The 15,883-nt window shown below is 45.1% G+C and overlaps 1 protein-coding gene across 1 annotated transcript in view; it reads right to left on the bottom strand.

Annotated features, from left to right (window-relative positions):
- Positions 1–15,883, bottom strand: part of LOC311125837 (FH1/FH2 domain-containing protein 3-like) — a gene marked incomplete at its 3' end in the record, with an annotated part of 137,166 nt that overhangs the window by 43,869 nt on the left and 77,414 nt on the right. The window contains exons 10-11 of the mRNA XM_084199869.1: positions 14,001–14,123; positions 1,014–1,109 (exon numbers count right to left, since the gene is read on the bottom strand). Of these exons, the coding sequence (XP_084055995.1) occupies positions 1,014–1,109; positions 14,001–14,123 (219 nt within the window). The remainder of the gene's footprint in view (positions 1–1,013; positions 1,110–14,000; positions 14,124–15,883) is intronic.

The raw sequence follows: 15,883 nt of genomic DNA, 5'->3' as shown, positions 1-15,883 counted from the left end.
AGAGAGAAAGATAGAGAGGAGGAGAGGGGGGAGAGAGAGTCAGAGAGAGACAAAGCTGACATGAAGAGAGGAAAGTCAAGACTTCTAATTCAATACAAGATGATTTAGAGTCAATGTTACAGGACAAATAATGACCATTAGACATACTGAAACTATTTACATTATATCTAGCCGAAAAAAATGGAGGTTGAAGACAAATTATGGTGTCAAATGAGTCTCTTAAATGGTCACCAAAAATGTTTTAATGTCAGTGAGCAATCACTGGTTGGCTTATCCAAAACGGAAGATGATCAAAAGCTCAACGGTGGACATAAAGCATCTCAAATAATATACTAGTCACCACACGACCAAACACTGGTGAAAGATCTCTCTAACGTGTGATGGCTATCCTTATCAGTGAAACACTTAAAAAGGTATATAATCTCCCCCCCTGCTTTCATCACAATGACAGTGATCCTCAGCAGGTATATAATCCCCCCCTGCAGAGTGAAAGAAAAGCAGCCAACAAGTGCTCAGCATACGAGGGAACTCCTTCAAGACTGTTGGAAAAGCATTCCAGGTGAAGCTGGTTGAGAGAATGCCAAGAGAGTGCAACGCTGTCATCAAGGCAAAGGGTGGCTATCAATTTGTAAGTCGCTCTGGATAAGAGCGTCTGCTAAATGATGTAAATGTAAATATTTGAAGAATCTCAAATATAAAATATATTTTGATTTGTTTAACACTTTTTTGGTTACTACATGATTCCATATGTGTTATTTCATAGTTTTGATGTCTTCACTATTATTCTACAATGTAGAAAATAGTAAAAATAAAGAAAAACCCTTGAATGAGTAGGTGTGTCCAAACGTTTGACTGGTAGTGTATATAACCCCCCCCCCCCTTGCTTTCATCATAATGACAGTGACCCTCAGCAGGTACATCATCTCCCCTCCCTCACCCACACACTGATAAACAACTCTGTCTCAGTCCTCGTCTCTGTCCCGGTCCCCGAGAGGTACAGTAACAGTGCTTACCTGAAGGTGTTCCTCTCGGTCTTGTTCCCTTGTTGCTCCTGGACAGTCGGAGGCTGCTGTTGCTTCTCAGGGCCAGCCAAGTCAGTAGGAGACGGGCTGAGGACGGACGGGAGGGAAAAACACACACACACACAGAGTGAGAGAGTGAGGAGCAATGGCTGCCAAGGCAGTAGGAGCACACACACACTTCAGCGTCTCCAAACAACAGTGTTTCCTGTCAGTCCATTCCTCTGAGACAGGGCTCGAAAACAAGGGGGGTGCAGAGAGAGAAATAGTGTGTTCGTGTGTGTTTGTGTGTGCGAGTGTGTGTTTGTGTGTGCGTGTGTGTGTTTGTGTGTGCGTATGCGTGTGTTTGTGTGTGCGTATGCGTGTGTTTGTGTGTGCGTATGCGTGTGTTTGTGTGTGCGAGTGTGTGTTTGTGTGTGCGTATGCGTGTGTGTTTGTGTGTGCGTGTGTTTGTGTGTTCGTATGCGTGTGTGTTTGTGTGTGCGAGTGTGTCTCATCGTTTCTACTAGACAGAATAGTTGTACCTTTTTTCCCAGCAGTCGTTAGTTTGTCAGTGTGTGTACTGTAGGCGTTCCAACATGATGTCAGTCACAGTGGTGGGTGTGCTTAGCTAGCTAGCTAGCGACTGGACTAGTATCTGTCTGGAGACATTGGCTTAGCTAGCTAGCGACTGGACTAGTATCTGTATGGAGACATTGGCTTAGCTAGCTAGCGACTGGACTAGTATCTGTCTGGAGACATTGGCTTAGCTAGCTAGCGACCGGACTAGTTTCTGTCTGGAGATATTGGCTTAGCTAGCTAGCGACTGGACTAGTATCTGTATGGAGACATTGGCTTAGCTAGCTAGCGACTGGACTAGTATCTGTCTGGAGACATTGGCTTAGCTAGCTAGCGACCGGACTAGTTTCTGTCTGGAGATATTGGCTTAGCTAGCTAGCGACTGGACTAGTATCTGTATGGAGACATTGGCTTAGCTAGCTAGCGACTGGACTAGTATCTGTATGGAGACATTGGCTTAGCTAGCTAGCGACCGGACTAGTATCTGTATGGAGACATTGGCTTAGCTAGCTAGCGACCGGACTAGTATCTGTATGGAGACATTGGCTTAGCTAGCTAGCGACCGGACTAGTATCTGTATGGAGACATTGGCTTAGCTAGCTAGCGACTGGACTAGTATCTGTATGGAGACATTGGCTTAGCTAGCTAGCGACCGGACTAGTATCTGTATGGAGACATTGGCTTAGCTAGCTAGCGACCGGACTAGTATCTGTATGGAGACATTGGCTTAGCTAGCTAGCGACTGGACTAGTATCTGTATGGAGACATTGGCTTAGCTAGCTAGCGACCGGACTAGTATCTGTATGGAGACATTGGCTTAGCTAGCTAGCGACCGGACTAGTATCTGTCTGGAGACATTGGCTTAGCTAGCTAGCGACCGGACTAGTATCTGTATGGAGACATTGGCTTAGCTAGCTAGCGACTGGACTAGTATCTGTATGGAGACATTGGCTTAGCTAGCTAGCGACTGGACTAGTATCTGTATGGAGACATTGGCTTAGCTAGCTAGCGACTGGACTAGTATCTGTATGGAGACATTGGCTTAGCTAGCTAGCGACTGGACTAGTATCTGTATGGAGACATTGGCTTAGCTAGCTAGCGACCGGACTAGTATCTGTATGGAGACATTGGCTTAGCTAGCTAGCGACTGGACTAGTATCTGTATGGAGACATTGGCTTAGCTAGCTAGCGACTGGACTAGTATCTGTCTGGAGACATTGGCTTAGCTAGCTAGCGACCGGACTAGTATCTGTATGGAGACATTGGCTTAGCTAGCTAGCGACTGGACTAGTATCTGTATGGAGACATTGGCTTAGCTAGCTAGCGACTGAACTAGTATCTGTCTGGAGACATTGGCTTAGCTAGCTAGCGACTGGACTGAACTAGTATCTGTCTGGAGACATTGGCTTAGCTAGCTAGCGACTGGACTGGACTAGTATCTGTATGGAGACATTGGCTTAGCTAGCTAGCGACTGAACTAGTATCTGTCTGGAGACATTGGCTTAGCTAGCTAGCGACTGGACTGGACTAGTATCTGTATGGAGACATTGGCTTAGCTAGCTAGCGACTGGACTGAACTAGTATCTGTCTGGAGACATTGGCTTAGCTAGCTAGCGACTGGACTGGACTGAACTAGTATCTGTATGGAGACATTGGCTTAGCTAGCTAGCGACTGGACTGAACTAGTATCTGTATGGAGACATTGGCTTAGCTAGCTAGCGACTGGACTGAACTAGTTTCTGTCTGGAGACATTGGCTTAGCTAGCTAGTGACTGGACTAGTATCTGTATGGAGACATTGGTTTAGCTAGCGACTGGACTGGACTAGTATCTGTATGGAGACATTGGCTTAGCTAGCTAGCGACTGGACTAGTATCTGTCTGGAGACATTGGCTTAGCTAGCTAGCGACTGGACTGAACTAGTATCTGTCTGGAGACATTGGCTTAGCTAGCTAGCGACTGGACTAGTTTCTGTATGGAGACATTGGCTTAGCTAGCTAGCGACTGGACTAGTTTCTGTATGGAGACATTGGCTTAGCTAGCTAGCGACTGGACTGGACTAGTATCTGTCTGGAGACATTGGCTTAGCTAGCTAGCGACTGGACTAGTTTCTGTATGGAGACATTGGCTTAGCTAGCTAGCGACTGGACTGAACTAGTATCTCTCTGGAGACATTGGCTTAGCTAGCGACTGGACTGAACTAGTATCTGTCTGGAGACATTGGCTTAGCTAGCGACTGGACTGGACTAGTATCTGTATGGAGACATTGGCTTAGCTAGCTAGCGACTGGACTGAACTAGTATCTGTCTGGAGACATTGGCTTAGCTAGCTAGCGACTGAACTAGTATCTGTATGGAGACATTGGCTTAGCTAGCTAGTGACTGACTGAACTAGTATCTGTATGGAGACATTGGCTTAGCTAGCTAGTGTCGTAGTAAATATATAATGTTATAGCTTGGTCTGACTAAAATCTTGTGCATGACCCATCTTGTGTTGGGCCTTTGTATTTAATACAATGCACAAAGACTTCTATCTTGTCGGCCTTATCAGCAGGTGGCTATGGACAACACCCACGCCATAGGTCTCTCAGTTCTCCCAACTCACGAGTTCTTGCTCTGAGGACACACACACACACACCCCCACACACACACACACACACACATACACACACACACACACATACACACACATACACACACATACACACACATACACACACACACACACACACACACACACACACACATACACACATACACACATACACACACACACACACACACACATACACATACACACACACACACACACACACACACACACACACACATCATCATTGTTAAACACACACACGCACACACACACACACACACATCATCATTGTTAAACACACACACGCACACACACACACAAAAATCCCCTTCTCTTAGGCTGAACATCTGAAGACAGAGAACCCGACTCAGAGCCAATGCAACAGTGACACTAGCCTGGAGGTGACCTCGCCCAACTCATCAGGACCAATCAGAAGATCAGAACTACTAGAATCAACCTACTTCATTTTATTGTATAAAATGTCAGCACACAATGTTTAGGGGCTCTCTCTCAGATATCTCCCTACGAGATTGACGAACGGGTCCGTGCACGCTATTTACAGATATCTTTACCTCTGAATAAACTGCCTTATATTATACAATTATCCACCTTGTCCGAAAGTCTCTACTTGGTCTCCGTTCTCCAGTAAACTTGTGATCATCAACACTAGCGACCGGACTAGTATCTGTCTGGAGACATTGGCTTAGCTAGCTAGCGACCGGACTAGTATCTGTCTGGAGACATTGGCTTAGCTAGCTAGCGACCGGACTAGTATATGTCTGGAGACATTGGCTTAGCTAGCTAGCGACCGGACTAGTATCTGTATGGAGACATTGGCTTAGCTAGCTAGCGACTGGACTAGTATCTGTATGGAGACATTGGCTTAGCTAGCTAGCGACCGGACTAGTATCTGTATGGAGACATTGGCTTAGCTAGCTAGCGACCGGACTAGTATATGTCTGGAGACATTGGCTTAGCTAGCTAGCGACTGGACTAGTATCTGTATGGAGACATTGGCTTAGCTAGCTAGCGACCGGACTAGTATCTGTATGGAGACATTGGCTTAGCTAGCTAGCGACTGGACTGGACTAGTATCTGTATGGAGACATTGGCTTAGCTAGCTAGCGACTGGACTAGTATCTGTCTGGAGACATTGGCTTAGCTAGCTAGCGACTGGACTGAACTAGTATCTGTCTGGAGACATTGGCTTAGCTAGCTAGCGACTGGACTGGACTAGTATCTGTATGGAGACATTGGCTTAGCTAGCTAGCGACTGGACTGGACTGAACTAGTATCTGTCTGTAAACCCCCTTCCTTCTGAACGGTGAGGGATGGAGACATTGGCTTAGCTAGCTAGCGACTGAACTAGTATCTGTCTGGAGACATTGGCTTAGCTAGCTAGCGACCGGACTAGTATATGTCTGGAGACATTGGCTTAGCTAGCTAGCGACTGGACTGAACTAGTATCTGTCTGGAGACATTGGCTTAGCTAGCTAGCGACTGGACTGGACTAGTATCTGTATGGAGACATTGGCTTAGCTAGCTAGCGACTGGACTGAACTAGTATCTGTCTGGAGACATTGGCTTAGCTAGCTAGCGACTGGACTAGTATCTGTATGGAGACATTGGCTTAGCTAGCTAGCGACTGGACTGAACTAGTATCTGTCTGGAGACATTGGCTTAGCTAGCTAGCGACTGGACTAGTATCTGTATGGAGACATTGGCTTAGCTAGCTAGCGACTGGACTGAACTAGTATCTGTATGGAGACATTGGCTTAGCTAGCTAGCGACTGGACTGGACTAGTATCTGTCTGGAGACATTGGCTTAGCTAGCTAGTGACTGGACTGAACTAGTATCTGTCTGGAGACATTGGCTTAGCTAGCTAGCGACTGGACTAGTATCTGTCTGGAGACATTGGCTTAGCTAGCTAGTGACTGGACTAGTATCTGTATGGAGACATTGGCTTAGCTAGCTAGCGACTGGACTAGTATCTATCTGGAGACATTGGCTTAGCTAGCTAGCGACTGGACTAGTATCTGTATGGAGACATTGGCTTAGCTAGCTAGCGACTGAACTGAACTAGTATCTGTCTGGAGACATTGGCTTAGCTAGCTAGCGACTGGACTGAACTAGTATCTGTCTGGAGACATTGGCTTAGCTAGCTAGTGACTGACTGAACTAGTATCTGTCTGGAGACATTGGCTTAGCTAGCTAGTGACTGACTGAACTAGTATCTGTATGGAGACATTGGCTTAGCTAGCGACTGGACTGGACTGAACTAGTATCTGTCTGTAAACCCCCTTCCTTCTGAACGGTGAGGGATGGAGACATTGGCTTAGCTAGCTAGCGACCGGACTAGTATCTGTCTGGAGACATTGGCTTAGCTAGCTAGCGACTGGACTAGTATCTGTATGGAGACATTGGCTTAGCTAGCTAGCGACCGGACTAGTATCTGTATGGAGACATTGGCTTAGCTAGCTAGCGACTGGACTGAACTAGTATCTCTCTGGAGACATTGGCTTAGCTAGCTAGCGACTGGACTGAACTAGTATCTGTCTGGAGACATTGGCTTAGCTAGCTAGCGACTGGACTGAACTAGTATCTGTCTGGAGACATTGGCTTAGCTAGCTAGCGACTGGACTGAACTAGTATCTTCCTTCCGAACGGTGAGGGATGGAGACATTGAGCTATGTTGTGCTGCTTTCCACAACTATGATGACGTTTCAGCTCCATTTCTGTGTCTAACTTTGTGTCTGGCCTCATGGACAGCTATACCGTGTGAAGACTGTGTGGCACTATTCAAGTTATTTACTAAGCTACAACCAAACACCTACTACTGAGATCAGCAAACATATTATAACTGCTGACATTGAAAACATCTCAAATAGAACCCTATTCTCTATATAGTACAGTACTTTTGACCAGAGCCCAAGGCACTACAGGGAATAGGGTGCTATTTGACCAGAGCACTATAGGGAATAGGGTGCTATTTGACCAGAGCACTACAGGGCACTATAGGGAATAGGGTGCTATTTGACCAGAGCACTACAGGGCACTATAGGGAATAGGGTGCTATTTGACCAGAGCACTATAGGGAATAGGGTGCTATTTGACCAGAGCACTATAGGGAATAGGGTGCTATTTGACCAGAGCACTACAGGGCACTATAGGGAATAGGGTGCTATTTGACCAGAGCACTATAGGGAATATGGTGCTATTTGACCAGAGCACTATAGGGAATAGGGTGCTATTTGACCAGAGCACTATAGGGAATATGGTGCTATTTGACCAGAGCACTATAGGGAATACGGTGCTATTTGACCAGAGCACTATAGGGAATAGGGTGCTATTTGACCAGAGCACTACAGGGAATAGGGTGCTATTTGAGACAGAACCATTGTTCTGGGAGTTCTAAGAATGTTAGTATCTTTCAGGGTAAGTTCGTCTGAGTTGAACTGACAGAAGAAGCTAAAAACTATGATGAAAATAGCAGTCAGGGATATAATGGTATGCTATGATGAAAATAGCAGTTAGGGATATAATGGTATGCTATGATGGAAATAGCAGTTAGGGATATAATGGTATGCTATGATGAAAATAGCAGTCAGGGATATAATGGTATGCTATGATGAAAATAGCAGTTAGGGATATAATGGTATGCTATGATGAAAATAGCAGTCAGGGATATAATGGTATGCTATGATGAAAATAGCAGTTAGGGATATAAATGGTATGCTATGATGAAAATAGCAGTCAGGGATATAATGGTATGCTATGATGAAAATAGCAGTTAGGGATATAATGGTATGCTATGATGAAAATAGCAGTCAGGGATATAATGGTATGCTATGATGAAAATAGCAGTTAGGGATATAATGGTATGCTATGATGAAAACAGCAGTTAGGGATATAATGGTATGCTATGATGAAAATAGCAGTCAGGGATATAATGGTATGCTATGATGAAAATAGCATCAGGGATATAATGGTATGCTATGATGAAAATAGCAGTCAGGGATATAATGGTATGCTATGATGAAAATAGCAGTCAGGGATATAATGGTATGCTATGATGAAAATAGCAGTTAGGGATATAATGGTATGCTATGATGAAAATAGCAGTTAGGGATATAATGGTATGCTATGATGAAAACAGCAGTTAGGGATATAATGGTATGCTATGATGAAAATAGCAGTCAGGGATATAATGGTATGCTATGATGAAAACAGCAGTTAGGGATATAATGGTATGCTATGATGAAAATAGCAGTCAGGGATATAATGGTATGCTATGATGAAAACAGCAGTTAGGGATATAATGGTATGCTATGATGAAAATAGCAGTCAGGGATATAATGGTATGCTATGATGAAAATAGCAGTCAGGGATATAATGGTATGCTATGATGAAAACAGCAGTTAGGGATATAATGGTATGCTATGATGAAAACAGCAGCTTGTTTGGGAGCAGTCCAGTCCACAGCAGGCAACAGTCTCTTCTATTTATTTTTAAATAGATATATATTCCAGCGATTTCTACTCAAAATCACTGATTAAATCGATCCAAGTCTGTTGGCATAAGCATTCCACCAGAATGCAACAAAGTACCACTAAAGTGGTTGTCTGTATTTCAAAACAACCTCTCTAGATGGTAATCCCCAGACAACATTATTGGAACCTGTCCTCTGCTGAATACCTGTTGTCCAGGCTGACATCACCAGACAACATTATTGGGACCTGTCCTCTGCTGAATACCTGTTGTCCAGGCTGACATCACCAGACAACATTATTGGGACCTGTCCTCTGCTGAATACCTGTTGTCCAGGCTGACGTCACCAGACAACATTATTGGAACCTGTCCAGTTGTAAATACCTCTTGTCCAGGCTGACATCATCTAAGAGAAAGGATGGACTAAGTGTTTTTCTCCAGACCTGCTCAGCTGTGTTAGAGCACAGAGCAGAGTTACGTCCCAAATGGCACCCTATTCAATATATGTAGTGCACTACTTTTGACCAGGGCCCAAAGGGGAAAAGTGTGTCATTTCAGACCCAGACCGTATACCCTGCTCTCTCCTGGGCCACATCCCAAATGGCACCCTATTCCCTATGGGCCCTGGTCAAAAGTAGTGCACTACATAGGGGATAGGGTGCCATTTGGGACGCGGACCAGGAGAGAGCAGGGTACAAGCCCCCTCTTCAGTGTGCGTTAAGACTAATCCTCACCTTTCACTGCCACTTGAAATAGTCAGACCTCTGTTCTCAGGAAGCTTTAATGGACTTTACCACAGTAGAGACATGTTACAAAGCCAGACCGCTGTTCTCAGGAAGCTTTAATGGACTTTACCACAGTAGAGACATGTTACAAAGCCAGACCGCTGTTGTCAGGAAGCTTTAACCTCTTAAGGATTGGACCGTTTTTTTTTCAATTTTCGCCTAAAATGACATACCCAAATCTAACTGCCTGTAGCTCAGGACCTGAAGCAAGGATATGCATATTCTTGATACCATATGAAAGGAAACATTTTGAAGTTTGTGGAAATTAATTAAATGAATTTAGGAGAATATAACACATTAGATCTGGTAAATGAATTTAGGAGAATATAACACATTAGATCTGGTAAATGAATTTAGGAGAATATAACACATTAGATCTGGTAAATGAATTTAGGAGAATATAACACATTAGATCTGGTAAATGAATTTAGGAGAATATAACACATTAGATCTGGTAAATGAATTTAGGAGAATATAACACATTAGATCTGGTAAAAGATCATGTTTTATATTGTTCCATCATCTTTGAAATGCAAGAGAAAGGCCACGATGGGGGCGGCAGGGAGCTTAGTGGTTAAGAGCGTTGTGCCAGTAACCGAAAGGTCGCTGGTTCTAATCCCCGAACCGACTAGGTGAAAAATCTGTCGATGTGCCCTTGAGCAAGGCACTTAACCCTAATTGCTCCTGTAAGTCGCTCTGGATAAGAGCGTCTGCTAAATGACTAAAATGTCAATGTAAATATAATATTGCATTTTAGGCACAATTTAGATGGCAGCAGTGTGTATGCAAAGTTTCAGATTGATCCAGTGAAGCATTGCAATACTGGACTATTTTGTATCAAGTCTGCCCAAATGTGCCGAATTGGTCAATTGATACATTTTCAAGTACATAACTATAGAGAACATACAAAAATGATATAGTAATACAGAATCTAAGTTTACACACTCCCAGGAATGTCATACATGATGGATAATTAGCTTATACACTAACTTTCACACATCTAGATGGCCGGGCGGGGTGGGTGTGGAGTCAGAGACAGCAGGGGTTCAAACTGTAGAACCCAGTTCCTACATTTGAATATAAAAATTGATTTGATCAAACAAAACTATGCTACATTTTATCTCTGGGACCCTTAGGATGACAAATCAGAGCAAGATTACTGAATGTAAGTACATTATTTACCTTCAGAGGTGAATGTATCATCAAACTAGTTGCCGTGATACGTTTTTTGTTGTTGTGCACTCTCCTCAAACAATAGCATGGTATTCTTTTCACTGTAATAGCTACTGTAAATTGGACAGTGCAGTTAGATTAACAATAATGTAAGCTTTCTGCCCATATAAGACATGTCCATGTCCTGGAAAGTTTGCTGTTACTAACAGTCATGCTAATCACGTTAGCGCACGTTAGCTCAAATGTCCCTTATGCGGGACACCGATCCCGGGGCGGCAGGTAGCTTAGTGGTTAAGAGCGTTGTGCCAGTAACCGAAAGGTCGCTGGTTCTAATCCCCGAGCCAAGTAGGTGAAAAATCTGACGATGTGCCCTTGAGCAAGGCACTTAACCCTAATTGCTCCTGTAAGTCGCTCTGGATAAGAGCGTCTGCTAAATGACTAAAATGTAAATGTAAAATGTAGAGGTTAATGGACTTTACCACAGTAGAGAGACATGTTACAGAGCCAGTAGAGACATGTTACAGAGCCAGTAGAGAGACATGTTACAGAGCCAGTAGAGAGACATGTTACAGAGCCAGTAGAGAGACATGTTACAGAGCCAGTAGAGAGACATGTTACAGAGCCAGTAGAGAGACATGTTACAGAGCCAGTAGAGACATGTTACAGAGCCAGTAGAGAGACATGTTACAGAGCCAGTAGAGAGACATGTTACAGAGCCAGTAGAGAGACATGTTACAGAGCCAGTAGAGAGACCTGTTACAGAGCCAGTAGAGAGACATGTTACAGAGCCAGTAGAGAGACATGTTACAGAGCCAGTAGAGAGACATGTTACAGAGCCAGTAGAGAGACATGTTACAGAGCCAGTAGAGAGACATGTTACAGAGCCAGTAGAGAGACATGTTACAGAGCCAGTAGCGAGACATGTTACAGAGCCAGTAGAGAGACATGTTACAGAGCCAGTAGAGAGACATGTTACAGAGCCAGTAGAGAGACATGTTACAGAGCCAGTAGAGAGACATGTTACAGAGCCAGTAGAGAGACATGTTACAGAGCCAGTAGAGAGACATGTTACAGAGCCAGTAGAGAGACATGTTACAGAGCCAGTAGAGAGACATGTTACAGAGCCAGTAGAGAGACATGTTACAGAGCCAGTAGAGAGACATGTTACAGAGCCAGTAGAGAGACATGTTACAGAGCCAGTAGAGAGACATGTTACAGAGCCAGTAGAGAGACATGTTACAGAGCCAGTAGCGAGACATGTTACAGAGCCAGTAGAGAGACATGTTACAGAGCCAGTAGAGAGACATGTTACAGAGCCAGTAGAGAGACATGTTACAGAGCCAGTAGAGAGACATGTTACAGAGCCAGTAGAGAGACATGTTACAGAGCCAGTAGAGAGACATGTTAGAGAGACATGTTACAGAGCCAGTAGAGAGACATGTTACAGAGCCAGTAGAGAGACATGTTACAGAGCCAGTAGAGACCTGTTACAGAGCCAGTAGAGACCTGTTACAGAGCCAGTAGAGAGACATGTTACAGAGCCAGTAGAGAGACATGTTACAGAGCCAGTAGAGACCTGTTACAGAGCCAGTAGAGAGACATGTTACAGAGCCAGTAGAGATGATTCATTGCCAATGCAGAGAAGAAAACAGTAGCAACTTGATGTGGCCATCCTGTATCATTGAGTTGGAGCCTAATGGTAGGTCAGTGGGATGCTAACCTGATGTGGCCATCCTGTACCATTGAGTTGGAGCCTAATGGTAGGTCAGTGTGATGCTAAAGGCTCATGTTGAAGTAATAGACAGTATTAGTATTAGGGAAAGTTTAAACAAGAGAGTGGCTATCATATGTCTCAACATCACAACACAGTGAGAGAGAGAGAGAGATATCCAGACAGATATATCCAGAGAGAGATCCAGACAGAGAGATCAAGACAGAGAGAGAGATGTATAGTACAGTGCATATGAAAGTATTCACCCCCTTAGCATTTTTCCTATTTTGTTGCCTTACAACCTGGAATTCAAATGGATTTTTTGGGGGTTTGTATCATTTGATTTACACAACATGCCTACCACTTTGAAGATGCAAAATATTTTTGATTGTGAAACAAACAGAGAACTTGAGCGTGCAAAACTATTCACCCCCCCAAAGTCAATACTTTGTAGAGCCAACCTTTTGCAGCAATTACAGCTGGAAGTCTCTTGGGGTATGTCTCTATACGCTTGGCACATCTAGCCACTGGGATTTTTGCCCATTCATCAAGGCAAAACTGCTCCAGCTCCTTCAAGTTGGATGGGTTCTGCTGGTGTACAGCAATCTTTAAGTCATACCACAGATTCTCAATTGGATTGAGGTCTGGGCTTTGACTAGGCCATTCCAAGGCATTTCCATTATTTAATAATGGATTTAATGGTGCTTTTTTAAAAACCCAACCCTGATCTGTACTTCTCCACAACTTTGTCCTTGACCTGTTTGGAGAGCTCCTTGGTCTTCATGGTGTCGCTTGCTTGGTGGTGCCCCTTGCTTAGTGGTGTTGCAGACTCTGGGGCCTTTCAGAACAGGTGTATATATACTGAGATCATGTGACAGATCATGTGACTTAGATTGCACACAGGTGCTTTAACTAATTATGTGACTTCTGAAGGTAATTGGTTGCACCAGATCTTATTTAGGGGCTTCATAGCAAAGGGGGTGAATACATATGCACGCACCACTTTTCCGTTATTGATTTTTTAGAATTTGTTGAAACAAGTTATTTTTTTCATTTCACTTCACCAATTTGGACTATTTTGTGTATGTCCATTACATGAAATCAAAATCAATTTAAATTACAGGTTGATATGCAACAAAATAGGAAAAAACGCCAAGGGGGATGAATACTTTTGCAAGGCCCTGTATATAGCCTGTCCAAAGCCATAATATGACATCTGAAAATGTCTCTGTTCCTTTGGAACTTTTGTGAGTGTAATGTTTACTGTTCATTTTTTATTATTTATTTCACTTTTGTATATTATCCATTTCATTTGCTTTGGCAATGTAAACAGATGTTTCCCATGCCAATAAAGCCCTTTGAATTTAATTGAGATCCAGAGAGACAGATCCAGAGAGAGAGTGAGATAGAGAGAGAGAGAGAGATCCAGAGAGAGAGAGAGATCCAGAGAGAGAGAGAGCGAGAGATCCAGAGAGAGCGAGAGATCCAGAGAGAGCGAGAGATCCAGAGAGAGCAAGAGAGAGAGAGATCCAGAGAGAGAGAGAGAGAGATCCAGAGAGAGCAAGAGAGAGAGAGAGAGAGAGAGAGAGAGAGAGAGAGAGCGAGAGAGAGATCCAGAGAGATCCAGAGAGAGCGAGAGAGAGATCCAGAGAAGTGATGGAGGTGTAGTCAGACCTGCTTGCGGCTGGAGAGGCAGAAGAAGCAGGTTCCTCAGAGATGGAACCAGCCTTGTTAAAGAGCCGTGACCTCCTACTGATCCCCAGGGAGGACATGTGGTGACTGAGGAATGATCGCCCCCTAGTGGCACAGTCAGGACAGGACAGGACCAGACCAGGGAGAGAGAGGAGAGGGTTTCATGACGGCTGCTTATCAGATGGCACCCTATTTGTTATATAGTGCACTACTTTTGACCAGGGCCCAGGGCACTAAATAGGGAATAGGGTGCCATTTATTTCAGACAACCGAGAAGAGGGTTAACACCAAATTATAAAGGAGGCAGACAGTCAGCAGGCTAGAGGACAGACAGAGACAGACAGCAGGCTAGAGGACAGACAGACAGCAGGCTAGAGGACAGACAGACAGCAGGCTAGAGGACAGACAGAGACAGACAGCAGGCTAGAGGACAGACAGAGACAGACAGCAGGCTAGAGGACAGACAGACAGCAGGCTAGAGGACAGACAGAGACAGACAGCAGGCTAGAGGACAGACAGATACAGACAGCAGGCTAGAGGACAGACAGACAGCAGGCTAGAGGACAGACAGAGACAGACAGCAGGCTAGAGGACAGACAGAGACAGACAGCAGGCTAGAGGACAGACAGAGACAGACAGCAGGCTAGAGGACAGACAGACAGACAGCAGGCTAGAGGACAGACAGACAGCAGGCTAGAGGACAGACAGACAGCAGGCTAGAGGACAGACAGAGACAGACAGCAGGCTAGAGGACAGACAGAGACAGACAGCAGGCTAGAGGACAGACAGACAGCAGGCTAGAGGACAGACAGAGACAGACAGCAGGCTAGAGGACAGACAGAGATAGACAGCAGGCTAGAGGACAGACAGAGACAGACAGCAGGCTAGAGGACAGACAGAGACAGACAGCAGGCTAGAGGACAGACAGAGACAGACAGCAGGCTAGAGGACAGACAGAGACAGACAGCAGGCTAGAGGACAGACAGAGACAGACAGCAGGCTATAGGACAGACAGAGACAGACAGCAGGCTAGAGGACAGACAGAGACAGACAGCAGGCTAGAGGACAGACAGACAGCAGGCTATAGGACAGACAGAGACAGACAGCAGGCTAGAGGACAGACAGAGACAGACAGCAGGCTAGAGGACAGACAGAGACAGACAGCAGGCTAGAGGACAGACAGACAGACAGCAGGCTAGAGGACAGACAGAGACAGACAGCAGGCTAGAGGACAGACAGACAGCAGGCTAGAGGACAGAGAAACAGACAGCAGGCTAGAGGACAGACAGAGACAGACAGCAGGCTAGAGGACAGACAGAGACAGACAGCAGGCTAGAGGACAGACAGAGACAGACAGCAGGCTAGAGGACAGACAGACAGCAGGCTAGAGGACAGACAGAGACAGACAGCAGGCTAGAGGACAGACAGAGACAGACAGCAGGCTAGAGGACAGACAGACAGCATGCTAGAGGACAGACAGAGACAGACAGCAGGCTAGAGGACAGACAGAGACAGACAGCAGGCTAGAGGACAGACAGAGACAGACAGCAGGCTAGAGGACAGACAGACAGCAGGCTAGAGGACAGACAGAGACAGACAGCAGGCTAGAGGACAGACAGAGACAGACAGCAGGCTAGAGGACAGACAGAGACAGACAGCAGGCTAGAGGACAGACAGAGACAGACAGCAGGCTAGAGGACAGAGAGAGACAGACAGCAGGCTAGAGGACAGACAGACAGCAGGCTAGAGGACAGACAGACAGCAGGCTAGAGGACAGACAGAGACAGACAGCAGGCTAGAGGACAGACAGAGACAGACAGCAGGCTAGTGGACAGACAGAGACAGACAGCAGGCTAGAGGACAGA

Source organism: Coregonus lavaretus, assembly GCF_964263955.1.
Source record: "Coregonus lavaretus genome assembly, contig: HAP1_SCAFFOLD_1285, whole genome shotgun sequence".
Taxonomy (NCBI): Eukaryota; Metazoa; Chordata; class Actinopteri; order Salmoniformes; family Salmonidae; genus Coregonus; species Coregonus lavaretus.
This window is presented reverse-complemented; position numbering and strand designations above follow the sequence as displayed.